The sequence below is a fragment of the Oreochromis aureus genome, linkage group 19, assembly GCF_013358895.1.
Source record: "Oreochromis aureus strain Israel breed Guangdong linkage group 19, ZZ_aureus, whole genome shotgun sequence".
Lineage (NCBI taxonomy): Eukaryota > Metazoa > Chordata > Actinopteri > Cichliformes > Cichlidae > Oreochromis > Oreochromis aureus.
In genome coordinates, this window is record NC_052960.1 from 20584071 (window position 1) to 20611884 (window position 27814).

General features: G+C 40.1%; 2 protein-coding genes across 8 annotated transcripts; one reads left to right on the plus strand and one right to left on the minus strand.

The window, feature by feature from the left end:
• The first annotated feature begins 570 nt into the window (after window positions 1-570).
• flvcr2a (FLVCR heme transporter 2a) lies at window positions 571-24682 on the plus strand. 6 transcript variants are annotated; one of them, XM_039603194.1, is made up of 11 exons: window positions 7874-7899; window positions 10820-11504; window positions 14035-14176; window positions 16164-16304; window positions 17153-17220; window positions 17528-17631; window positions 18929-19039; window positions 19759-19864; window positions 19974-20085; window positions 21207-21271; window positions 22108-24682. In XM_039603194.1, the coding sequence occupies exons 2-11, from the start codon at window positions 10875-10877 to the stop codon at window positions 22180-22182; spliced, it is 1554 nt and encodes a 517-aa protein (XP_039459128.1). In that variant the 5' UTR covers window positions 7874-7899; window positions 10820-10874; the 3' UTR covers window positions 22183-24682. The 6 variants fall into 6 exon arrangements, with proteins under 6 accessions (XP_039459130.1, XP_039459128.1, XP_031586825.2 ...); XM_031730965.2 differs by having other exon boundaries at window positions 7881-11504; window positions 22108-22227; window positions 22580-24682; XM_039603195.1 differs by having other exon boundaries at window positions 7881-10569.
• erg28 (ergosterol biosynthesis 28 homolog) lies at window positions 24305-27770 on the minus strand. 2 transcript variants are annotated; one of them, XM_031730967.2, is made up of 5 exons: window positions 27641-27770; window positions 27232-27386; window positions 25752-25842; window positions 25538-25656; window positions 24305-25422 (listed from the first exon to the last, which is right to left on the minus strand). In XM_031730967.2, exons 2-5 carry the CDS (start codon window positions 27362-27364, stop codon window positions 25334-25336), a joined length of 432 nt encoding a protein of 143 aa, XP_031586827.1. In that variant the 5' UTR covers window positions 27365-27386; window positions 27641-27770; the 3' UTR covers window positions 24305-25333. The 2 variants fall into 2 exon arrangements, with proteins under 2 accessions (XP_031586827.1, XP_031586828.1); XM_031730968.2 differs by having other exon boundaries at window positions 27232-27369; window positions 27641-27697.
• Window positions 27771-27814: the final 44 nt, after the last annotated feature.

A 27814-nucleotide genomic window follows, 5' to 3' on the forward strand; every position in this document is an offset into this window, starting at 1 on the left:
ACAGCTCATTAACCTTCCTGCTTTATTCATCTTTAAACTACTTAAAATGTATTAACTATAATATGTTGTTCCATACATACCTCTCCACCTGTAGTCGTGAGGGATTCTCTGTAGGTCCAGTAGTAACTAATGTGCAATAATAATAAAGTACTACTTTAGATTAAATGTGGACCATCGTTTGGTTTAGAAATTTAAATCATTTTTTCAAATGATTGAAATAAGAAAAACACCAAATGCTCAGCATGCACGAACAAATAAGCACAAAGACGTCCATTGTTGTTATCAGAGGGGATTTAACACGCAGATTAAAACCGCAGTGGCTGATGCAAAAGGAACTAAAGCTTCAGGAGAGGAGTAGGCTGACAGGAACGTTACTGTAAAATAGCTGAGCTCCGAGTGGGTATTTTTTGCGGCATAGTGATAATTTGCTGTGTTGCAACAGGGGATGAAGTCGAAACATGCAACAGTGCTGACATGAGCAGCTCAGACAGACTGCTCTGTGTCGTCTTCAGAGGTTATCTCTGCTCTGTCATGTTGAGGGTTTCCCTCCCGAGCAGCCACTGTCATTTCTTATCTCAACAGCTGGGTGGAGTAAAAGTCGGTGTCAACACATTCTTCAAAGGGAATTTCTCAGAAAGCTGAAGTGTATATACTCAGGAGCCGGTTAGACATCTCAATTAAAGGCTGATCAGTCTAAAGGGGTTCGAGGCAAAGAGGAAGTCAGACAGCTGAATAGTTTTTGGCAGCGTCACGTGGAACGAAAGTGATACTTTTTTTCCCTCCTATTTTCGTTTTTTTTCTTTTTTTGTTTCTTTTTTAAAGGAAATCTTAAGTAGGTTAGTGTAGTGGTGACTGTGCTTCACTTCAGTTCAGTTCATTTCTGGAGCAGATAATGGGGGACAGGTGCGCTCCGGATACGATGGAGAATGGTCCACACATGGGAGTAATAGGTCCAGCTGCCGTGGACCCCATTGAACACAGCGGGATCATAAACAGGGAGAACGGCTCGGGGGTCACTACGCGTCTATACATGAGGCGATGGCTGATAGTGTTCCTGTTCAGCTCTTACTCTCTGGTCAACGCTTACCAATGGATCCAATACGCGATCATCAGCAACATAATCATGAAGTTCTACAACGTGGAAGCCTTCGCCGTGGACTGGCTGTCTATGGTCTACATGCTCACCTACATCCCCTTCATCTTCCCAGTCACCTGGCTCCTGGATATTAAGGGACTGCGGGTCACAGCGCTGATTGCGAATGCGCTCAACTGCGCCGGGACGTGGATAAAGGTGGCCAGTGCCAAACCCAGCCTATTCTGGGTGACCATGCTCGGACAGTTTATGAGTTCCTTTGCCCAGGTTTTCATCCTCGGGATGCCCTCCCGCCTGGCGTCGGTGTGGTTCGGAGCGAATGAGGTTTCCACCGCGTGCTCCATTGGAGTTTTTGGCAACCAGGTGAGTTGACGCAGGGAGTCGGTTAAACAGACCTCAGCATCCTGTTTGTTGCGTAAAACCCATGAAAAATATTGTCTAATATCTAGTACCTTTATAGACATTATAAGCCTGGAGTAGAATGGCTCGATTAACATCTTAAAGTGGAAGCAATTTCCATTTGGGCCCAGCTGACTCAATCTTATCCCTCCAACTTTACAGAAGAATAAGTTATGGATTTAATCAAATGCAAATATTAGGCTGTATAAAGTTAGATGTTTTGATAAAGCTTGTTGCATTAAACAATTTGTTTAATGCAAATAATGATAGAAATACGCCGATAATGACATTCTGCTTCATTGGCTATGTTTTTTTCTTGGTGCAATTAACCATTAACCATTTGTTTTTTGTTTTTGTTTGTTTGTTCGTTTGTTTGTTGGGGGGGGGCATTAATTTGTGCCTCTTGCCTGCATCTGTGATAAATGTGTGTGTTTTCTTCACCTTCCGCATGCAGTGAACTGTGGGTTTTGGGGGGTCCCTCTGTGCGACCTGGTACACTTCTGTGTCCACCAGGCAGCCCGGCCCTGACTAAATCTGATCTGAAAAAAACTGAAGGAGGAATTTGTTTTTGATTGCTTGAAAAAACAGTGTGAGTGATGGATACACCCACTACACCATTTATATTTAAGCTGTACGGTCAATATCAATGCATTGCCATTGCAGTGGTTATTTCTCTTTGGGTGTTGGCTATTGTCCTCAATTGGTAAACTGGGGGGACTAGGTATATTTGTAAAATTAAGAGAGCTGTAGCGTCGCCAATCCGACCAATCAGAGATGAGATAGGAGTCATGTGGTCACTTCAGTGTCTACCCTGTGCCGTTCCTGATTTCAGGGTCAGGGTTAGGTAGTCGCAAGCAGAGGATTTTTAACAAGAAAGCACCACACAGAGATTGAGCTTGCTGTTTGACCCCAAGCTAGTAGAGGGAGCTCTTTATTAATCACCTGCTTGCGCTACACTGTGCTTCGAGTGTCAATAACAGCATAACCGAACTCCATAAAACAATAACTGTCACAGTGACTTTGTACCGCAGTATAAACACAACAGCTAAGAGAACAGCTAAAATGAACGTAACCATAAACAATAAAACAAGAGCATCTAAACAGCAGCACATGTCCCAAGGCATGATGGGAGAGAACTAGCTGTTTATGGGTTATAACAAAGAAATGCGATGTATTTAATGTTAACACACGAGGTCTGTGGCATTCTTGCAGGGCTTTGAATAAGTGCCATTTATAGGAAACAAATGTCGGTATTTTATGTAAAAGTCTGAAAACTGTAGTGCAAAAATTAATTGAGTTACAGATGCTAAAGCAAACAGCCAGTCTACCCTACATGTGTTTGCAAACATGAAATGAGACGCACACAGGATGTTTAACCAGTCCTTATAAGATGATCTGTCTGCTCTGTGGCTACATTTCCACTGAATGTTATTCTTGTTTACTTTGCACCACCAGAGGATCACTTCACATCCTTAAAAGTCACTTATTACAAGTCCTGTACCCAGAATCTTTGCAAGCCACAGAAAACTAGTTTACTTACTGATATACAGGATAGTGTTTTCATGTGTGACATTAACACAGACCCACCAATGTTTAAGTAGATTTTTACAGTGTAGTTTGAGGGATTTTTGAAGAAAAAAGATCAGTTCTGAAGTGTATAATATGAAAAAGAATTCTAAACTTCTAAAATATAGTAAAGTCATACAAAAACGAAACTTTTCACTGCACTCAATGCAGCCTTGTCAAAATCGTTTTTAGAACCACCTTTAGCAGTGTTAGGTTGATGTCATCACTTGCTATTGGATTTTATCAGTCTTGTATCACTCTGCAGGAATTTTGTCCCATTCTTTTTTTACAGCATTGCTTCAGTTCATTGGGGTTTGAGGACATTCATTTCTGCACATGTCTCTCAAGGTCCCACGATAAGACTGAGGTCTGGACTTTAACCGGGTCATTGCAACACCTTGATTCTTTAGTTTTTCTGCTGTTTTGTTGTGAATTTCCTGCTGTGCTCATTTTGGGATGATTGTCTTGTTTTATAACTCAGTTTTGGCCAAGCTTTCAGTCAGACAAATGGTCTCACGTTTGCATACTTTAGCATAGAGAGTGGTTCATAGTTGACTCATTGACTGCAAGTGCAAAGTCCTGTGCCAGCAAAACAAGTCCGAATCACCAACCTGCCACCACTGCGCTTGACAGATGCTATGAGGTGTTTGTGCTGATGTTATTTTTGGTTTTCACTGTGCATCACAGTCAAATATCTCCAATTTTGGCTTGTCTGTCCAAAAGATATTATTCCAGTAATTTTGTGGTTTGTTCAAATGCAACTTTACAAACGTAACCTGTGCTGCAGTGTTCTATTAAGAGAGTAGAGGCTTTCTCCTGGTAACCTTTACAAAAAAGCCATACTTTTTCTAATTCTATTGTCATGAACTTTAATATCTAATGTACTAACTGAGCCCTGTAGTGTCCGAAATATAGGCATTGGAAACAGATGTTGGTAAGTCGTGCTGTCCAAAAAGAATAAAATTTTTGTTTTAAGATGGCTAAAATTACTGTAGATTTCAAAAAAAGGTACTAAATAGAAGTTAATGATCTGATATTGAAAAAAGGATTTAATTTATAGCAATAGAAACAATATCTGCAAAAAAAAAGACCCCTCAACCTTCCTTGTTGCTGTAAAATGTGGAAGCTGCAATGCCCAACATTTGGAAAAGTCCATGTTGTCTGTTAGGCATGCTCCCTTAAATGTTGCATCACTAGAAAGCCCCGGTTGTCCTCTTGACAGTAGGATTCATATATATTGCATTAATTGTACTTAACGTAGAGATTATGGTCCCCTCAGAGGACAAGGATGAATCACTGAGTCTTAGGAGGAAATAAATTTTTTTTTTTTTAAATCCCCCCGAGCGTGAGAGTTGCCAGGTGGGGCAACTGTAAAGTCAGGTTTCCAATTAGAGGTAACGAGATAAGAGATAACTCTTTATTGTCATTCCACAGTCTAGTACAATAGTACAACGAAATTGGAAACTGTCCCACTCGGCACTACGCACAACACAACACAACACAACACAAAACAACACAACACAACAAAAACAAGACAACACAGTGACTTAACTTAATAAATAAAAAGAAATAAAAACAATGACTGTATGAATAAAAAGAATGAGTGTATGTTTTTATTGCACATTGTTATCATCATTATTATTATTATTATTGTTATTGCCCCCCCAAAAAGTCCAGGGAGGTAGCCAATCAGGTCAACTGTTAGCATTGATTAGGGCTATTGCCCTGTTGTAAAAGCTATCCTTGAGTCTGTTTGTCCACGACTTCAGCAGCCTGAATCTCCCGCCTGACGGCAGCAGCTTACACACCCGGTGTCCTGGGTGGGTGCAATCCCGTAGGATTCTGTGTGCCCTCTTGAGACAGCGAATGCTGTACAGGTTCTTCAGGGAGGGAAGAGGATGTCCAATGATTTTTTGGGCAATATTAATGACCCTCTAAAGTGCCTTTTTGTGTGCCATGGTGCAGCTGGAGAACCATAGACAGATGCAGTTGCTTTCAATGGAGCAATGGTAGAAGATGATCAGCATCTCCTTCTTCAGGTCCATTTTTCTGAGGGTTCTCAGAAAGCGGAGATGCTGTTGGGCCTTCTTTAAAACCACCAAGGTGTTTGAGCTCCATTGGAGATCTGTGTCTATGTGCACTCCCTGTTGATGCTGACAGGCTGCAGCTCAGACTTCCTCCTTCCGAAGTCGACTACCAGCTCTTTTGTCTTGGTGGTATTGAGGTCCAGGTTGTTGTCTGCACACCAGTCTGACAGCCTCTGAACCTCAGCTCTGTACGCCGTTTCGTCTCGACTAGAGATGAGCCCCACCACGGTGGTGTCATCTGCGAACTTAATGACTGTGTTGACTGGGTGGGTACTGACACAGTCATGTGTGTACAGAGTGTACAGTAGGGAACGTAGTACACAGCCTTGTGGGGAGCCAGTGTTAAGGCTGAGGGCTGGGGAAAGATGAGGCCCTACTCTAACTATCTCTAACTCTTCACGGTCCGAGAGAAAGTCTCTGATCCAGTGGCAGGTGGTAGGAGGAAGTCCGATATCCAGCATTTTTACTATTAGTCTGTCCGGGAGTATCATATTAAAAGCAGAGCTAAAGTTAAAAAAAAGAGCTGCCTAGCATAACGCCCCTGTTGTTCCAGGTGAAAGATGGTGGTGTGGAGTGTTGTAACAATGGTGTCTTCAGTTGATCTGTTAGCTCTGTATGCGAACTGGAGCGGGACATTAGTTTTTATTTTTATTTCACTTTGACTTTTGTTTCAGTTTAGTTTCCAGAGTGGACTTCCTCATTTCAGTTTAGGTTTGTTTTTTTAATGATTAATATTAGTTTGCATTAGTTTCAGTGTTGGTTTTTCTGTTTTGTTTTTGTTTGTTTTTTTGTAGTTATTTCTGTACGGGGGGCATATGCCAGTAAAAGTCAGTAAAGGGATTACATTAAAAAAACACAGATATTGTTGAAAGGAGATGACTCCCAGTGTTGTAGACATCCAAAGTCCCAATAAAACACATGCATCAATGCTACATCAGGAAAGTTGTAATAAAACATTTACCTAACTAACAAATACTAAAACTGAGGATATTTCTTCTATATTTTTTATTTTATTTTAGTTCATTTTCCAAGTTCACAAAATAATTTCAGTTTTTTCATTTTATTTTAGTTAAGTAAAATGTTTTTGCATATTTAGTTTTTTTAAATGAACTTTTAGTAAATTATAATGACCTTAATTCAAAAACAGATTATGTATACCTCAAATATATACATAATGTTAATACTGAATTAAACACTCTAAAATGAATTAGGACTTTACAAGTAAGAATTGAATTTCCATCTCCCAAAATATCACTTCCTGAGCATTCCTTAACTCTGAAAATCTCTTATCTTCCTCTTTTGTCGTCTTTTCTTGCATCCATCAGTCAGTGTCACATATTGGTTTTTTTCCCTCTTCCTGAGAAATGCAGCAGGTGTACCTTTAGCTACATTGAGTGATTAACTGCACAGAAACAGTTGGTGTTTTTGGTGCTTTTTACTGAAATTTTATAAATGTTGCATTTGAAATTACCTACTTCAAAACCATTACTCACTTTCATGCCCCTTCTGTAGTGTTACACAGATACTGAAAGTACCACAACTTTATCTACATCTGTACCATTAACACGTCACAGACATGAGAAGAAAAAGGGATGTGCTGAGGTTATAATGGGATGTCATTATTTTCCTATTGAGCAAGTATCTCCATGCCGTCATTGGAAGCAATGCTAAGCTATAACACATGAAAAATGAACTTATTCCACAGTAATATGCCTTAACCTGCCTATCTAGTAATTGTAATTGGCCATTAAATAGAACAGCCAAAATGCATTTGTATATTGTTCTGGCCCACTTTAACCCCTGACCTCAATCACAGATATTCAAAAAGAAAATAAGTATCCAATCAGGCAACAAACCCCAGTTCCCCCTTTAGTTACACCCTGCACAGCAGGGGAGATGAACCCACCCAAAACACTTAAAATTGAAACTGCTCTTTTTGGGGATCCAGTAATAACCTCAATTCTTACTTAAGTTTAATTTTGGCTAATCTAAACAGTAAAAGGAAACAAACACACAGACATACATACAGAGATTTCTTAATTTATTTATTGAGATTTGGTCAAAATGTTTAATTACAAGTTGTGCTTTTGACAACCAGTCTAACAGTCCTTCATTAAATAGTGACCACTTGTAAATTTTCCATTTTTGTGCATATGTCTGAACATTATTTTTCATATTTTAAACTTTTTAACAACCGGTCAATTGTACGTTGTTAGCCAGTAAGCGCGCTCTGCTATCAGAGAGTAGGAGAACCGTTTTATTCAGTATGACCTAAAATGAGCAGCGGAACCCATAAAGTCATCAAGAAAGTGTTAGAGAGCCATTTCCCCATAGGATTCTACGTGACCGGAAGTCTGACCGGAACAGGTAACGTCCCCTAGTGGCCATTAAAAAGAGTGCATTTGTGTTCATTTTTAATGTATTAAGTGAAAATATATTACTTTGATATTTAGTTTTAGCATTTTCAAGTATCGGGTTAGGTTTTGGACGTAAAAACTACTTTGTTAGATTTAGCCAATTAAAAAATGTGTCAGGTTTAGAAAGGTACTGTACCCCCCCCCCCAGCATGTTTGCACTGAGTAGGAGATGCTCTGTATCTCATTGTACAACTGTATAGTGACAATAAAGGCATTCTATTCTATTCTATTCTATTTGCTGAGAGACCGGGCTGGTTTTGAATGAGGGGAAATGACGTGACCGCTGTCGCCATCTTTTGCTGGGTCAGTGTATTTACTTCCATGCCGTCTTCCCCAGGTATCGTAATCTCACAGTTTTGTTGTTAAGTGATTTGTTTACACTTTAATGTGCAAAACTTACATTAAATAAACTGAATGTTTTCGTATATCTATTTTTACACAGCTGATAACGCACCATATTCTTTCAGGAAGTATAAAGTCTTATCGTGATCCATAAATGCCACAAAAAATAAAATAATAAAAAAAATCTTTCCGATATGGAGCAGGATATCCCTGAAATTATTTTACGATCGGCTTATCATAGTGTTTAAAAGTTTTATTGCTCTGATTGTGTGAAAATAAGACGAAAGCACTGCCAACAAAGCAAACCTGGTTGTTCCGCAACTACTGTTTCGTCTTTCATTCAGACGTTGTCAGTTTACCATTTCACATGACAGTGTTTCCCTAAAGACGCTTGTCGGCAGCCTCGGTGACGCGCGTTTGTGGTTGTAATTTCAATATTATGAATGAGTTTTTGACTGTTCTTTACTTCCCTTCGATCCTTCCGTGGATTTCACACAGAGGTGGTGTAGATAGAGCCTGGAAATTTCCAGCGTGTTTAAAGACGCACTGTAAGAAAAGCCAGGTTTAGAGCTGGATGTTGACTATATTACTCATTAACACAGAGCATCCATCAGTGTGACGACTGGATTTCACTACTGTATTGTTATTACTTTGTTCTTACGAATTACATTCCGTTCAGCAACGCTTTTTATTAATATAGTACATTTTAATATTTGATTACTTTGATTAATGCAAGTATTAGTGTTTGATTTGCTTAGCAAACAGTATATTATGCCTTATATTGAAAATAAGACTAATATGATCAGAACTAATCACGGCTGATTGAGCTACTCTGGTGTTACTGACATTTTTGTCAGTAACACCACCTTATGACGTGAAGGAGTATGGGGCAAATATTTTACTAAATGTTGTAAAAAATGACTCGAAAAAACATGTTTTTGTAAGATTTAGAGCTAAATGTGGGAAAATGTTGCCGTTAATTTCGGCATGTTTCAGTTTACAAACGGCGCCCCATAATATGCCCATAAAGGAGAACTTAAAAATAATATGATCGCTGGCTTTGATCTGTCGTTTTTGTTCTCTATTGTTGACAAAGACAAAGAGCAGTAATTTTTATATAACGCTTATATAGATTCAAGGACTCATTGCACACATTGGAAGGTCATTAGCATCACCTTGTCATGCATCCACGTGAGTACAGTCAGAAGAAAACTCATGAAAAACTAATCTATGAAATATGAGACACTTGGCTTAAAATTAAAGTGGCATTCGGCAGGTGGGGGTTCCCTAAGAGTCTCAAGTCGAAGTGTCTCAAGCGTGGGCAAAAAATGATTATGGTTCACAGTAATTTCTATTGTGTGTAACTGTTTCCTCCATTAATCCTCAAATTAGTTGATATTTGAAGGTGCACATTGCAGTGCAATAATATCTTCCCTCAGAAGCGTTAAAGCAGTAAAGCAACGAGCCTGTTTTGTAAATGTATGGAGCAGAAAGTACAGATACTTGTGTAAAAATGTAGGGAATAAAAGTAAAAAGTTGTCACAAAAATACATAGTCAACTAAAGTACAGATACCTGAAAATTTGACTTACCATCTCGGCTAACTACACATTTAAGATACACTTCACCTTATCTAAGAAGCCAACCCAAAAGAATTTCTGCTGGGATAAACAAAGGTCTCCTTATCTTATCTTATCTTATCTTATCTTATCTTATCTTATCTTATCTTATCTTCAACATCTTTTATCATAACATACTTGTTAAGTCTATGGCTCATGCACCCATGCTTTCAGTTCATGTGCAAACTAAAATAACTGAGTAACTAATAATTAATTAATAGCTGTTGCTTTAATAATAATATACAGCTGAAAAGCCCTCAAGGTATCAGCAAATCTAATGTAAGCATTTAATTTTATCTCTATACAGGCTACAGTTTGGAAGCTTGCTTGCTCTGCTATCCTTCTGTAATGGTTAATCCACCAGTATGCACAAGCTCTTTAATTGAAATGATTTTTTATTGATAAAATATAATTATTATTGTTATGCTTGATTTTTCAAATTTTCTGTTTATAAAGAAACAGAAAAAATAATAGTAGCCCGTGCTCAATGAGATGTGGATATAAACATCTTCAAATTAAAGCTGAATCACATACCAGCAGTGCACTGGCATGTGACTTAACACAACATAAATGTGCCACTGTGCTAATCCCTCCTGACTGCACTGTGTAAACTGACCATCTTCAGGTCTGCCAGTATTGTAATGCCAGAGACAGATGACATAATACAAAGTGACTGCACATTGGTAAATCCAATTTAGGAACCAGAAACACTCAACCTTAATAACTGGTCTACAAGCAGTTTGTTACCGTCACTTCATGTTTGAGTGCTCAGGGAGACTTCCCCTCTGTGTCGCAGCATGGCAGCTGTGCACACTCAGCATTCCTCTCAATGAACTTTAACTCGTCTGACACATTTATGTATGTGTGAGTGTCATGTGCCTATACTTAGCAATAAAACCAAGTTGCTCTTGTAGTTCGTCCTTACATTTACATGCTATGCTTTTATGCGATCTCACATGGAAGTAGGAGTTTTAAATGAAAAGTAAAATGCATCCTTGGTGTTAAAACCACCAGAGAAGAAGGCCGAACCCCGACATTTGCAGCTGGGTATGTAATTGTTGACTGAAATCAGAGTCTACTCACATACTGCTCATTATATTTAAACTGCACCCCAGATTCACCTCTGGTAAATCAGCCAGCAGTAATAGGAAGTAATCTCCAGTTTAGGATCAGCGGGCGAGCTTGGTTATGATCAGCATTTAGGAAGTTCCTGCTGGGTGGGAGGGCCTAGTCAGGTAAGCTGCCATGGTGTTAAGAGAGTGCACACACAAGAAGAATTGTTTGCTCTTCCCTTCAGCTGTTGAGAGTCACAGAAGCCTGAAGGAAGAGGGAAGACTTTCACTGGGAGCGACATGAATTCTGAGGATGAAGTTTCTCACGAGTGGGCAGACAGCCTCGACAAGGCCAGGGTCAATGATTGCACCCCAACAGGGAAAGAGAGAAACAGCTTGCGAGAATACGCGTACTGCCTGCCTCTGGGAGATGGTGATGACACCTTGGAGCCATCAGCCATCGACACCGCGCGTCTCTTTCCGCTCATGGAGACCAGGCTGTACAAACGGCGTTGGGTGATGCTCTTCATCTTTAGTGCCTACTCCATGAGCAACGCCTTCATGTGGCTGCAGTACGGCATCATCAGCAACATCTTCATGCGCTTCTACAGCATCGGCACCCTGGCCATTGACTGGCTCTCCATGATCTACTTTCTCACCTACATCCCTCTCATCCTACCCGTCACGTGGCTCCTCGACAATCGGGGCATCAGAGATGTTGCGGTGGTGGGGTCCGCCTACAACTGCATCGGGGCCTGGATCAAGACGGGCTCGGCGGACCCCAGCATGTTTGCTTTGACCTTCTTTGGACAGTTCATGTGCTCGGTGGCCACGGTTTATATCCTGGGCATCCCTTCCAGACTTGCATCTCTGTGGTTCGGGCAGCAGGAAGTGTCCACCGCCTGTTCCATTGGGGTTCTGGGAAACCAGGTGTGTCTTTGTTTACCCGCTGGGTTAAAAAAAAATGTGTGTATGGTGTTATTCACTTTTCTTCTTTAAAGTGGGCGAGAGTGAATGAGAGCTCTGTCATCTTTAACTCTTTGTGCAGTATATTAAAAAAATAGCATGTTTCTGTTAGGTCAAGCTATCTTGATTTGTGATTGCGTGTCTCTGCTCCTGTGCATTCTTCTTTCCAACCTTCTTCCAGAGTCCGCAGGTTTAACAAAGCCAGTCACCTTCTTTGCCACTAGTGAAAACTAATAGCTAGTAATCCCTTCAGAGTAAAGGATCTTAAAGAAACGATGAATCCAGCATGCAGTACATGTTAGCATGCTGGATGCTGAACCATTTCAGTTCTATTAAAGTACTTCACATACCAGGCAAGCAGTATATGGGAATTAGAAGGGCATAGTTTACATTAAGCTTTCTCTCCTCACTGAGTATTTTTATTGTTTAAACATTACTTGGATTAGCAGTATCAAAATTTGAATTAATAAATTCTTCATTCTTAAATCTGCTGATAGAAACTAGAAGAAAATATGTGATAGGGAACCATTGTCTGACAGAGACTTCCAAACTGTGAGGAGGGTAGAGGGAGAGAAGTGAACAGAGTATAGCTCTTTCCAGTAAAAAAAAGGGATAGCGGTATTGTCTAAGTGGTCAAAGTGACTTCCTCTGTGTCTGTATGTGTGTTTGGTTTGTTCTTTTTAGCCAGGGGGAAATTACTGCGGATGGCGGGTGACTTCCACCGCTTGAGCTGCTTGCTTCTGTGCAAGTTTCCTCACCTTGGGTAAATTAACTGTACAGTGAGATTGCACTAAGAATGCTGTTTGCATGGCAAGGTAGGGGCGGGTGGGGCGGGTGTGTGTCACTGCTTTTGCTTTCCCTCTAAAAATCCTGAGAACAGCATTAGACAGACAAGATCATCTGGAAATTCCAAAAAAGGTCACAGGAAATGTCAGCATGCATCAAATGAAATCTAATGTACCTTAAATTTACCCACAAAACATAGAGAGTGATAGTTTTATGCAATTTTAAGTCATATCTAAAGTAAAGAGTGAATGAACAGAGCACACGTGGTGTACTTGGCTACATATCAGTGCTTTGTGATCTCTCCACAGTCTCTAACACTTTTCTCATGTTATTGACGGCTCTGAGCTCGCTGTGGTGCCCTTTAACCTCCAAAGCTGAACCGTGTCCTCTCCCACCATCATTAGACCAAACACCAAACACCGGCGCTTGTCATGAATGTTCTTGTTTTGTGCTTTAAACCCGCTCCCTGCCGATGAAGATGAAAAGGACACACTGCTGTCGATGTTTACTTGCTCACCATGGCTTAATTGCTTTGGCTGCGGCCCCTAAAACTGGATGCTTCCAAGTTTTCAGGCTGAAGTCGTTTTATGTAATACCTTGGACATTTAGAAACAGTTCACATTAGCAAAGAATTAGGTAAGGGTTTCATAAAAGCCTGTGACGCTTTGAAGATCAAACAGAAGTAACTTCAAGCGAGGTCACTGTAATGTGGAGCCAATGAATAATAAGCCTTTTTGGATAGTTTTGACGAGGTTATACAAAGTCTTTAGTTTGGTTCAAATGTGTGACTGTGTCTGTTGTGAATGTTTTCTAGAGCTTTTTCTAGTACACTGGCAACAAGGTAAGCATTATAGCAAAGTTTCTAATCTGTCTGAAGGCTGTAGAAGGCAACAAGTGTAACAGTGGGTGTAACATTCTCGGACGACTGAAGGGCTCATGCATATTTCTGTTTCCACTCGTCAAACACTTCACAGGTTTGTTCCTCACAGTCGGGAACGTGTCTCGTCACCTTTCCTCCTCTCACCTTTCCCCTAGAGTGGAGGGACCGCGGCCGGTGTCCCTTCTGGAATGTTCTTGTGACCGTAGGAAGCCGAGGATGTTGGCACTGCTGCTGTGGTATTCAAATTTGGAACGTTTACCCCCACTCCTTTCCCATTTACCCAAGATCCACTAGAAGTGTTGCTTTTCACTGAGGTTGGCTGGGGTTTTAAAAGTTACATTTAGTGACATGTAATCTTCATGTCAGGCAGTTTACAAAAGAATGGTGACTTACTGTGTAACCTGTCTCTGTTAAACAAAAGACTACAGACGGGTCATGCTATTTATTTTGCTACATATGGCAAATAAGCATATATTTGATGTTTTATAATAAGAGGTGTACCATCACTCACACTGATTGCAGCAGTCAGTCATATGCCAAACAGGCATTGACATTTTCTGCATCAATTACTTATTTCATTTTTTATTTATGTTTTTGGGGTGTTTCTTGGTTTTTACAGGGCATCATATAAAAGTGCAAACTTTACCCTTTTCCCAAAGCTTTAACTCACCTTTTCTTTTCTGCTTCTTTATGTGTTCAATGACGTGTTTGGTGTTATAGCTTTTTTAAAATTTGGACGTATGTGTGTGTGCGAGTGTGTGTGTGTGTGCGCAGGCGTCACCTCAGTCAATGGGGTCATTTTCTTAATTATGTGTCTCTCGCTTACAGTTGGGTATTGCCATTGGGTTCCTGGTTCCACCCATCCTCGTGCCTAACGTGGATGACATGGACGAGCTGGCACATCATATCAGTATCATGTTCTACATTAGCGCAGGCGTGGCCACCGCCATCTTTGTCCTTGTGGTCATCGGTAAGTGTTTAAAGGGACGATGAGTGTTCATACACGTCAGTTACGGCTTGGAGCCTTTGTAGAACCATTTTGACTATTTCTGTTTGAAACCTAAATGTTGTGTAGAAGAACCTTGGGAATTTTCAGGGGAAGAAAATCAGGAAAAGAAAATAATTCTGTGTGCCGCGTCACAGAATCATCAGTGAATTTTATGCATTGGTCTCCTGTAGACACTGACGCCACTGTTTGCAGCTTCCAGCCATTATTTGATGTGATGTTGTACCGCCCTTTCTGGCCTTGGAGACGCATGGATCCGAGTCTAGATTGAGCCTCACATTTGTGTAAAAGAGCCAATGGGTTAGAGTTCTTGTCAGAGCTCTTTACTCACTCATGCAGCAATCGCCCACTGCAAGTCACCTTAAGTGTCACTCAGCGCCCACCGCTATTGGTGTGAAAATATATTAAGCAAAGCATCATCTTGACAGTTTGTAGTTTCCAGTGTTACCTCACATTGACTCCTTCGTCCACTAGAAGAATTACACTGCTGTTTTAAATGAGAACACAAAAGAGTCTTTGAAATCATCTTTGCAGCAAAGTGTTCGATATGAACATCCAGACTTGTGTATGGCAGAGCTTTTCATAGAGATGCCTGCTCCTCAGCTAACTCCGCTGGGAAGCTGAGCCTGCCCGAGATGTGCTTTCTAGCGAAAAACTCAACATCCCTTCAACTCCACCAGATGAGCAGCTGCGGTAATTGCTGTAATTGTCCACATTTTGATGAGATGAGTTTTGACATGATGTGAAATACAGGCAAGGGCTCAGGGAGTCATAGCAGAGTTTTATAAAATCACCCCCACTCCACCCCCAGCTCTGTTAAATCCTCTTTTCACCTCCACCAAGGTCTAAAAGTCAGAGAAAGTCAGAGAAACATGGTGGAGAACCAGTCCCTTGATTACTTGGATATGCTGACTAAATAACTCAAAGCAAATCCTTGGGACGCAATCACCTGTGACTGTGTTTGAGGTCAAAGGTTGGTGATTCCAGTTTTTACTCATTGTGGTGTCTCGTACAAAGAAAATCTGTATTTCACTTTACATACTGCACAGATATATCTGCTTCTCCCATCAAGCATGTTTTACTTATTTAAAAAAAAATGTAATCACATGTGAAGCGTGCACTGCCAATTCTAACTACACATAATGTATATTTATGCTGTCAGGAAGTCAGGAATAAGCATCATGTTTGGTAACTCACTAAACTCAATAGGGAAAGATTAAATAGAATAACAATACAGAAAGTGTTACGGAATCTATAAATAAAAGAAATACAGAAAATGTCAACCTGCTATTCAATAAAACTTATTAATCTACGACTTATGCTAACAGGAGAAAAGTCACTTTTTTAGCCACTTTTGTATTTGATATTTGATATTATATATACATATGTGTACATACATATATATATATATATATATATATATATATATATATATATATATATATATATATATATATATATATATATATATATATATATATATATATATATATACTTATATATTATGTCAAATTTTTTTTTACTGCTTAAATTTGGTGGCTGACTTGATGGAGGCAGTGTCCAGGGGGCACGTCAGATGTCACTCGCTGTGTTAGACACTTACCTGCATTTTCTTAGAAAGGCTCAGTCGAGCATCACATGGACTTTGTACTGGAGAGCTGGCAGGTTAAAGATTATTCCAAATTCTGACATGTAACTCTGTTGGACAATGTCTAAAGACGTTCAGAGCTGCTGTATGTGTGTTAAAACCTGCTTTGGAGACTGATATCTTATCTTTAGAAGCATGTTTACTTGTGTTTGGAGTCCGCTTTCGCTCTTACTTCAGCATCACACTAAACTTTGCTCTTTGCCCCTGTTCGGTGTTTTTCCGACCGCTGTCCTGCTAAATCTTAGATCTTAAAAAACAAAGTAACCTCCAGAAATGCTGCGTTTGTTTGTGTTTGCTTTTCAGTGTTTCAGGAGAAACCTGAGATCCCACCCAGCCAGGCCCAGGCACAGGCCAGGAACATGCAGCCCGACGAGTACTCCTACACAGCCTCCATCTTTAGTCTGCTGCGCAACAAGCCCTTCATGCTCCTGGTGATCAGCTATGGTGGGTTCCTCCCTCTTACCCATACTAAACATGCAAACTGGTAGCAGTCAGCCCCACCCTTTCTAGGACTAAACTTTTACCCCCATAAGAGTTAAGGATACTGTGCATTATGGTCTATGTAACTCTCATTCACAGTCCTTATCGGCCTCTGAGCACATATATGAGCATGTCATTAAAACTAATTGAGTTTGTGAAGGATTGACCTGATTGTTTTTTGTGATAGCATTTTTTGGCTCAAAGGTCACTAATTAGTGACAACATAGGAAAGACAGACCAAACTTGTTCATGTTAAAGGGCTGTTTGATTGTGTTAGCAGCTGTTTCTCAGACTATAGACTTCTTGCTTTCTTTCTAATCCTTTTAAAATCCATTTCCTCTCCTCCATCTTTAGTTTTTGGCAATTGTCTACCTTCAGTAATTATAACAAGAATCCTCTGCTGAGTTTCACAAGGCAGTTGTTTTACTAATACCCATACACACACATTTATTGATTCACATGTAGTCAATTAGAATGCTAACATGATAAGCTGCTGGGAAACAGAAATGTTCATGTTTCAGTTTAAAGCTTTCAAAAAAGGAGAAAGTTTTTGAGTAGGGGAGTATACTCCCTAAACATGCCCTAATAATCTGATTATAATGTCTCTTGTTGCTTGGCACCTAGAGGCACGGATTTATAGGACTATTTAAATATTATTAGTCAAGCACTATCTCAGGGCTGATACAGAGATATTGCGTGAGGTTCTCAAGAGTTTTTAGTTAGAAGCATCAGGTCCCATCTGGTCCCCAGATGAGACCACCTTTCTGTGCAGATTGTCTCACAATAAACTGTTTTCTGTTTGTGGTCTACAGGCTTGAACGTTGGCTGCTTCTATGCTATTTCCACACTGTTGAACCGGATGATCATTGAACACTATCCTGTAAGTCCCTATTATAGCCTCTTTTTTTTTAAAAGGTGCATTCCAAACCGATTCTGTTTTTATGTCGTGTTTGTCGACTTTATATTTTCTGCCTTACCTTCTCTAGTCTTCCTTGTGGCTTATGCTCAGATTGAATAGGCCCAGCAGGTAGACACTGTTTGACCGCATTTAACACTGAGCTATAAAGCATCCAAAGATATGGTCCTGACACAGATAACAGGCGTATGATTGTTACGGCTCAGTGCTTCTAGGAACTGACTGCATATTGTGACTTCACAGGTGCAAATGCCAACATTTTCTCTTTCAGGGTGAAGAGGTGAATGCTGGGAGAATTGGTCTGACCATTGTCATTGCTGGCATGGCGGGCTCCCTCATATGTGGCGTATGGCTGGACAAGACCAAAACCTACAAGTAATGTATTTCTTTTAACCCCGTTTTTCAATAATGTGTACTAAAATCAAACACAGAGCTATGTTTTCTAACAAGAACCTACATTTGAGTCAAATCCTAAATATGCACTATACACCATGTCCGTCAGAAGATGGCTACACTGTGATCATAAAAGGCTGAGTATAAATTGAACTCCACACCATTGCACCATCAACAGCTTGAACCTACAAGGCAAGATGAATCCATGATTTCATGTTATTTATTTTAACTTTTGACCCTACTATCCGAATGTCACAGCAGAAATTGAGAGTCCAGGCAACGCTTTTATAGTCTTCTATTGTCCGATTGTGGTGAGCCCATGTAGTTTAAGATTCCTGCCATTAGCTGAAAGGAGTGGTAAACCATGGCATCCAATAAACTAATGTCATTGTTTCCTACAGTCAGATTCTGATGGAGCTTCATGTGCACATGTAAAAAGATGCTCCTCTGAAAGGAAATGCTTCTATGTAATTTTCAGTCCTCAGGATCAGCATTCTCACTTCTTCTCTGCAATGTTAGCTGTGCTTTAAAACATCCACTCCTTGCATGAATGTCCTTTAAGTCACTCATCCATTCACAAAGAGATGTCCAAGTGAATTAGACCATTTGATTAAAAGAGGCGCGTATTAGGATGCAGCATAGCCGAGTTTTCTGTGTGGTGTTGCTCACTGCTTATCTGAACTGGCAGGCTGTACTTTACTGGTACTTCTAAGTAGCTTCTCAAGCCTTTTGCCACTGCATTTGTTGGAAAAACACTAATCATAAATTACTTCTTTCTACAAAATGACCACTTACTTTATTCTGCAAGTTAGTGATTTAGTGTTGATAAACTGCCTTCATTAATGTGGCGTAAAAATGTTTATGATTAGAGGAAGATCCTCAGTCCACAGATTCCTCACATGCCATTAGGATGGTTATCTGTCAGAGCAGTTAAGCCCAGATTTATAATGTGGATCCTGACTCTCACACTGTCCTCACATAAGAGTGAGCCAGAGGACTACGCTATATTAACAAAAATGTTTTGCCGCTTGTTTTACGCGTGGTTGTACAAGAAGCAGCTTCAACAGAGTGAATTTGTTTTTGCAGATTGGCGTTGTTGTGACAAGTCGTTGGTGACACAAAATGCCATTAATTTTTTTTTTATTCGGAAGGTTGAGCATCTTTATAGTTACTTTTTATCGCTTGCGTTACTCCTTATTGCACCCGTCATAACATTTGCTATAATACATGGCTTAATGTCTTAAACTTTATTGCTGATGTTATTCTCCTGTCTCCACAGACAGACCACCTTGGCTGTGTATATCCTTTCTCTAATTGGGATGCTGGTCTACGCCTTCACCCTCAACTTGGGTCACCTGTGGGTGGTGTTCGTTACAGCTGGAGTTTTAGGGTAGGTAACCATTAAAGAATATGGACCACCATGGCCATAAACACCACAGTAGGCTCTATCAGCCAACAGGTAACAAAGCTGTGAATGATCTCTTATATTCTGCCATGTAAATATGATGGAGAAAAAACAGATGTTTCTCATACTTTCATTTATTTAAAGAAAACATTTCGGCAAGCGTCAGCAAAGTGAAAAATGCTGAGGGGCTGCCAGCTAAAGGGTTTCTGTGGAGCTGGAAATCCATTTATTGAAAGTGTTTTGAAAACTGGTTAGCTAAACAGAAGCTTTATTGGCACATGTGGGTTGGCATAGCGTTGACACTAGTTTTAACCTCGGGGTAATGATGAATCATGTCGGTCACATTTAAAGTCCTGCTCAAAACTGATGAAGCTCTGTGTTGTTCAGTTTCTTTGTAGCAGGAATGCTGCTTTTTTGAGCGAAAGTTAATGCTCCACACTCCACAGGCTTTGTCAATAATTGCTATTTATGGTAAGCTGATTATGCCCATATCTGGTTTCCATAGCAATTCCTTTGTCTGCTTTTCACCGAGAGAGGACGTATTAAACCTCAATATACACTTGGCCTACTTTTACACTTGTGGAGCATTTTTTTCTGCAGTTTTTGGACAGTTAAAAATACTTTAGTCACAAAATGCTACGCTGCACAGATCAGACACTTTGTTTTTATATTTTAGTTTACCTTCATTTTCTGTCTTTCTCCAGTTTCTTTATGACAGGATACCTGCCTCTGGGTTTCGAGTATGCAGTAGAGCTCACCTACCCAGAATCGGAGGGGACCTCGTCCGGACTGCTTAACTGTTCAGCTCAGGTCAGTAACGTTCAGCACGTATGACCGCAGAGTCAGAGAACAAACAAATAACATATCATAACATGTCATGTTGTTTGGGCCTTTAAAGAGCTTCTCACTCTCATTTCAGATCTTTGGAATCATTTTCACCATAGCTCAGGGAAAGATCATGGATAAATGGGGAACTTTAGCCGGAAACATATTCTTGTGCATCTTTCTGCTAATAGGAACAGTGCTGACAGGTGAGATGTTAACCTCATCTCTGTAGATTTGGGCAGTTTTCCTTCCCATGCCTGCGAGTGATACTCCAGACCAACTTATGTGAAACCATTTTGTGTAAAACTTGGACTTGAACGAGGACTCGACTCTTTCATAGGCAAATGCTGCCTCCTAGTGGCTAAATTACTTTTCACACTATATTAAAGTTGTAGTTAAAGAGGACCAAAAATACATTTTTTATTGTGGATCTCTACTAGAGTAGCTTTGCATGATTCACAGCTAAAAATAATGCATATGCCTCGTTGTAAGCCTTGGTGCAGCCTATGCAGAGTCCCTTCTTTGTAAGTCAGCTTTTTTCTGGTCATGTGCTCTGTATGACAAAGGTAAGGAACTGACATCATACAGAGCTAAGAGCAGAAAAAACAATCAGAAACCACATGTTACAGACATCTGCAGTCGGAGGTTTTGGCTTGTTGGAAATGCCTCAAAATGCACTGAACTTATTTGAAAAATAGGTCTTTTTTCCTTAAGACCTTTTTATTATGTTCTGATATGTAAAACCTTAATGGCAGGCGTACTTTCTTTTTACCACAACTGTCCTTTTTATGATCTTCTGTATTGTCCATCTACTCTTCAAATTGAGTTACAGAAGCTGATAAGCATGTGTAAGTAAAAGTATGCTTTTTGCAATATCTTACCTGTGCACCTATCAGTCTGTCTGCACAGAGGCAAAACACAAAGATGTTGAAACAGTGCTAAACAGTCATAGGTTTGTCCACATATCCCACTAAGCTGAGAATAAGTGTGAAGTACTGTTAAACCAATAGTGCTTTTAGCTTTATCCATTGAAACAGTGCATATCAAAGCTGCATTTAGATATCCTTCCTCCATCCTCTCTGAGTTGTCACAGGAAGGAGGATATCTTTGATTCAATAATCTCTGAGCACCAAAGGATATTCTGCATGCTGACCCAGAAAACTAGTTTTGAAGAAAACACGTTATATAAAATACAAGAAGAAAACATGGGAGTAGCGATTTTAAAACTTCCACACCAGTATGCTGTTCTATTTCAATTTTAACTTTATTTTCCACAAAATCAAGCATCAGTAATTTAATGTGTTTCATAATATTATTATTATTGCAGGATTTATCAAATCCGACCTCCGACGGCAGAAGGCCAACCAACAGGTTGAGGTGCAGACAGTGAGTGTAAGTACGACTGCGTGTGTTACATGAAGTCAGAGGTGGGATGTGTGTTAGAGCCCACCCTGGCTCTGGATTGAATGCACTCTGAGTGGTTTTCTGCTGGCGGCTTCTCTGCAGTCACTCACATTGCAGTCTGCTGCGGCAGGCTTGGATGCAAAGCGAATGCAGGCGGTTGTCCCGCTGCACTGGTGGCAGCTTTCTCCGCAAGCTGCTAAAAATGTCGTTTTCTCTCAGCTATGCTTCATCTAACAGCTCTCTGGCTCGCTCTCATTAAAAACATGTTTCCTTATTCTTTGCTTTAAAAAGCGTTGCTTTGGTTTAATGCTTACAACGGGTGCAGTTGAGAGCTGTCAAATAAATATTTTCAGCTAAAAGAAAACTTGTATTAATACCCACTATTAAAACTAAATATGAGGTGACTTTTGTAACTTCGGAGATGTTCATGCTCACCTGTCACCTTGCTCTAGGTCAGGCTCAGGACCTCTTGCTTTCTTTCTTTGGCCTTTTTGTCCTTGTGATATTCCAGTTTTAACACTACAAACGCAGCTTAAACACCAGTAATCCTGCACACCAGTGGAATCAAAGTGATAATAGTGCAGTAGATTTAAAAAAAAGAAAAGGAAAAAGAACAAGAGATGTAACTAAATAATTAATAAAGCAGAACTAATGATACATGCAGTTTCCTGATCAAAGGCTGTGGAAGCCTGACTAGCAGGTGGTATAGCTGGGTGTGCAGGTGTTTCTGGATGCACTGGTGGTGTGTTATGAAAGAGATGGTGGAAGATGAGGGGGACCCCTTAGGGCCCCTCAGAGGTGTGACCCCAAAGCTATCATTCCAGCCTGCAGGCTCCCTGTCATCGGTGCAGGACTACGGGGCCACGTCGTGCGGCAGCCCCTGGCAACGGCAGTCTTGACATAAACCCACAAGCTCACAAACACCAAAACACACACCTGCCAAGGTAGGGCACACTACAGTGAAACGAAGTGATACAAACCACTGTGTGTTTGAGTTTGCAAAAATAGGGGTTTAATGATTATGTACATGATCATGTTTGCATTTACTTGAAGGTGTAACGGGTTGAACTGCAGCGTATTGTACTCGACTGCACAATCAGCCCTTTAAATCGCACAAACAGATTCTGTGTTATTGTGGAGTTAAACGTTTATCTGGTGATTTCAACTCATCTGAAGCTCATTGTGAAAAGAAACATGATGAGGTGTACTGAATGTGAAGAGATGTTTGTTGCTGATGTAATATTGATGTGGAACTCTGCTTCCACTTGTCTTATCACTCATGTCTGTCCTTTGCAGACAATTACTGCTGATCTGGAAAGAGGAATCTCTCCACCTGAAGTCTTGAAAGAGGGGAGGTTGTGAGGAAGACAGATATTTCTCTGTCCAAGATATCAGAATATCACCGTGTACAGATTAAAAACAAATAAGACACATTAAAAAAAACAACAAAAACTGACACATCGACACGCACAATCATGCACAAACGACTGAGGAGCTGAAAACTGTGAACTGTAAGTACATGAAGGCTAAATCACAGAGAACAGTGTTGCTTTATGGAGTTCTGTTTGGACTCTGTGATGCAGAAATCCACACTGGTATTACATCCCAAACCACCATGGGGGAATGCACTTTCAAGGTTTTTACATCATGAAATGATGGCATTTTACATGTCTTGTTAAGTGCAATGTATCTGCCACTTTAGTGACTCCAACCTTCAATCTAACTGAATTACTTTCCTAGTTTTTCTTCTGACCGGTGTTAATGTAGTGTTTTATGCGTTCGACTGGCAATATTTAAAGTTTTCAAATATGGGACCAATATTGTGTGTAATCTAATTCCGTCTTTACATTGATGAAGGTGTCTCGTGTTAATGTTCTGTGTTTAGAATATGTGTGTTCAATGCAGATTAAGGACTGCGACGTGTTTACCTGTCAGGCAGCCAAGTCACCTTTTGCCTAATCGAGGCTTTCGTATCTGTCGCCTGCCGTTCAGGACAACAGTATTACTTGTGAATACTTCTGATTCTCAATACAATTGATGCCGTGCATCTGAGTTCGCTTTGGGGGGGTGTCAATATTGGCCCCAGTTTACTGTGACTGACCTCTTCAAAAAGACACAACAGGCGAGAACGTCTGGAACGTAAAGGATGTCAGCACAGCGGAAAATAAGAACAACACAATGGGAGATTGAGACTAATCAGATCTACTGCCCTTGTCACTTTGCACACTTTTTATGTGTACTTTTTACTTTTGGTACTGTAGAATTATACAAACAGGCGACAAATCGAAGGAAAATCCATCAGAAATATGTCTTAGGTGTTGGGCCAGCATATGCCAGAGTCGGTGTAATGCAGCATAGTTCTTGTGGAAAATATTACCTAATTTTGTGTGAATAATTGTAGTGGCAAGCAAACATGACATGGCCAAAATCTCCTCTTTATGTTCAATGTGGTTAAATTCTGGTGACTTTAAAGGCTTAACACATCTTATTTTCATAGTCATTGAGTGTCCCAAGTGTCCAACAGATGTGGCCTTATCTGAGGACCACTTTGCACAGTTGTGCACCGATCCTGAGTGGACCTAAACAGTGCCAATCAAATGCCTTCCACAGTCTGTTAGAGCCCAGGGTCAAGGGCTCAGTGGTTTTAGTGTTTTCCTTCATTTTGTTGCCTGTTTGTATTTTATGCTGTGTAACTAGTATTTGTACAAAGTTTTACTTCAGGTATTTTTGGGAAGTTGTCTCGAAATGTTGGTATTTCATTAGGACTTTTATGTGTCTGTGAGAGGTTCTAGTTATTCTTAGGCACTTTAAAGTGGAAAAAATGAAACTGCAATACACACTATGGGATTTTGAACACTGTACCAAAAACAGAAACTAAATTAAGAACAAATCTATATATTTATAGATAAATAAGCCCTAGCTAAATGTGTCTATGTATTTTTCTATTTCCCCACAATGTAGCCATGTTTAAATCAGGAGATTTATGCTTTCTTTAACCCAAATATGAGAACAGAGCAAAACAGGGATTTCAGTCTTTAGCACAAATCGTGCAAAAACACAATTACACCTTGAAAGACACTTCAAACAAAGGATTACAAGACTTCAAAATACAATTGCCACACTTATTACATTAATAACAAACATCAAAAATCAAGATATTTTTTAAAAATTAAGTTTTATACAAAGTTATTTGTGCATTCCCAGGGTGTACAAATCTTTCACAGCACACAACAAACATCAAACCAACCTCTGCTGTATGATTTTTCTAATGAGGTGCGTGGTTTTCTACTGCGTAGCCTTCCGAGATCTTTGGTACATCTGGGCTTTCTTTGATTGAAAGACTAGAAAACTGTACTTTCTCTGCTCTGGTGCAATAAAACAATCATGGTGAAGAGAAAATGTGTATAGTGGTCATTCAGCAGCACCACACCGAGACCGAGAAAGAATAAACTATCTGTGCTGTTAAGACAACACAAAACTCCAGATATTGCTCTTTTAAATATGAAATCATTACAAATTATAAAGCAGCACACATTGACCACTGTATTTTAAGATATGCACCAATCAGTCACAACATTAAAACCACCTGCCTAATCTGCTGTGTTCCTCTTGTGCCGCCAAAACAGCTCTGATTCCTCGTGAAGGCAGGGTCTCTGAGGATGTGCCGTTTGGGAGCACGACAGCAGTGGTTGTCCCCAAAGATCAGCCTTGCTGGGGCACATCCTACAAAGGCTCATTTGGATTAGGGACTACTAGCTTCTTCCTGTGTTTCAGCACATCATCAACTGCAGTCGTGGACCAGGAATTCCAGGTCCCGGTGTTTCCCGGCAGAATATTGGAGTTTCACAAGATAACAGTATTTATTTGACCTGTGAGGGGTTTTAATGTTATGGCTGATCTCTGTAAATGTAAATAGTGTCACAGTAGAAAGTGAATTTACATCAGCATATCCTGTTCTTCAAGGCAACAAGCAGCACACGAGGACCAGTTCACAAGAGGCTGGTGAAGGTGGATTCAGTTCAACAACAGGAAACTCCAGATTGCTGGGACTCAGTTACGCTTTTTCTGTCGCGCTCCAACTTCCTCCTGTGTTTCTGAAAAACACTGGAATCCAATGAGCATTCCTATGATGGAAAAACCTGCAAAAACACAGTGATGTACTTTTAACTGATTATTCCAGTGTGGTGTGATTTAACTTCGTCGTCCTGATGGGGAGTCAAACAGAGGTTTTTATCACTATTATTCTCTACTCACTTGCCACAATGAGCGGGGCCATGACTCCGATAGTCAGCGGCGCAGTTTTGTAGATAAAAGCCTCAGATAGGAAGTGGCCCAATGCCAGGACAAACGTCCATAAGGTGATGTGATAGAGCCTGCGGGAGCCAGAGTGACACAGTGTAAAAACATAACCCATAGACTTCGACCAGAAATTAGTTTTTATAGTGCAGGAAACAACACGATGCCTTACGTTCTATTCTGGATATCAATGGCGCAGGCACAGCGAATGATCGACGACAGCAGCGTCCAAATACCAAAGGTTCGAGCTTGGAGACCATTTACTGAGAAATTAAATAAATTCAGATACAATATATCATGATAGAGAACATCCATTATAAGTTAGTTGAGAACAATGCAAGAGGGTTTATTGGAGCTCTTTTCATTTTTTTTTTTTTTTTTACCTTTTGAGCTGGTCAAGCTGAGGACATTGATTTATTATCTAATTCTAAGATCCCATACACTAACCAGACACTTTATTAGTTACACCATGCTTGCACCAGGTTGGACCTTGTTATGTGTTCAGAACTGCCTTAATTCTCAGTTGTTTTATTGGATTGACTAACTACAGGGCTTTGAGCTCAGTGTCCCCATGCTTGAAAATGATTTGAACATATCCAGCCAGAAGCAACATTACACCATCACCACAAGCCTGAAAAATTCAGTTAGTGCTATTTTCATTACACCATCACCACAAGCCTGAAAAATTGGATTTTGGATGGATTTATACTTTGATGTTGTTTTACAACAAATTCTGACCCTATCATTTGAATGTCATAGTAGAAAATGAGACTCATGAGACCACCAAACATTTTTCTGATCTTCAGTTGTCCATTTTAGCTGATCCCTTGTAACCTCAGTTTCCTGTTCTTAGCTGACAGTAGTGGCACCTGCTGCGGTCTTTTGCTGCTTCGAGGGTCGACATATTGTACTGAGTTGTTGCCACATGTTTGGGTGGTGAGATAGCAGTTGAACAGGTATACCTAATAAAGTGTCCAGTAAACGTAGAGCAGTGTCTGGTTTGTTATGCCACCTGTAACTGCATTTCTCTGGAAGTGTGCCGCATTACAGAAGTTTTCTGCAATACTACTTACTATGGTGAAGATTATAAAAAACAACAACATTTTAATGCCCTAAATTACTATGTTTTATTCATGTTTTTAATACAAAGTAAGAAAAGAAATTCAATATTGTGATTGCACAGGATTAGAATTATTGTTGCAGTCCAGATCAATGAGAATAACAGCAGCTAACAGCAGCTTATAAAAGGCAACACAATACTACAAAGGCTACAAGGGCTGATAATTATTATAAATGAATGCTTTCAAACTAAGTATATATTTTCCAATCTAAAGTGAAGTCTTGCTAATAACTACTACTAATGGTTTGGATCCTATTTGGGAGAAATGACCTTGTATATTCTGATTATGCTTAATAAGACATTTATACGTGCTCTATATAGACTCTGCACGCCAGTGATATGCAGGCTAATAGGCAATTAGTCAATGATCATCACGTGCATTTTAACATAAAGTGTTGCTTGGTATTCGAAGCGTGTGGTGTTTGCCTAACTTCTACTAATACTAGAGTCACAAACTAATAATCGCGTTACTTTTAGGGTTGTCAGGTTGCACATTCCACTTCTGTCAGAAAACAAACTCCAGTTTTCTCACCAAACTCTGGCATGCCTGTGTAGAGCTTTTCGGACAGAAAACTGTGATCTCTGAAACTCTGCACGGTGTTTCCCATCGCGATGACGGACACCATCACCAGCCAGCTCCGCAGGACGTTCAGAAAGCGACTCATCTCTTCTGTGTGGAAGAAGCACCTGTCAGAGAGGAAAACTCTGCCGGTTCATTGCAGGACACACCACTCCGAACTACAGGTCAGTACAAACCCCGGTTATATAACATTAGCATTGGACGGATGAATAGATGCATTTCTATCTGTCTAACATAAGACATTAGCTGGCAATACATCAATAACTCATATGACATAACAAGCTAACCCTGGATTAAGCAGGTTTCTACAATTAGCTAGCCTATTATACTTTAAAATATCACGAGTACTTCATGTATTTACCTGACTGCGCCTGTCAAACTATCATATTCCCGACAAAACAGGGGTATACTAGCGCTAGAAAAAGTGGGACTGAAGCCAACCGAGTATGGCGAGTCTTTCAATCTTGGCTCGTGGGGTTAACCAATAAGAGCGCTTAAAAATGGCTCCAGTTAATCGTACCATGATTGTGATTGG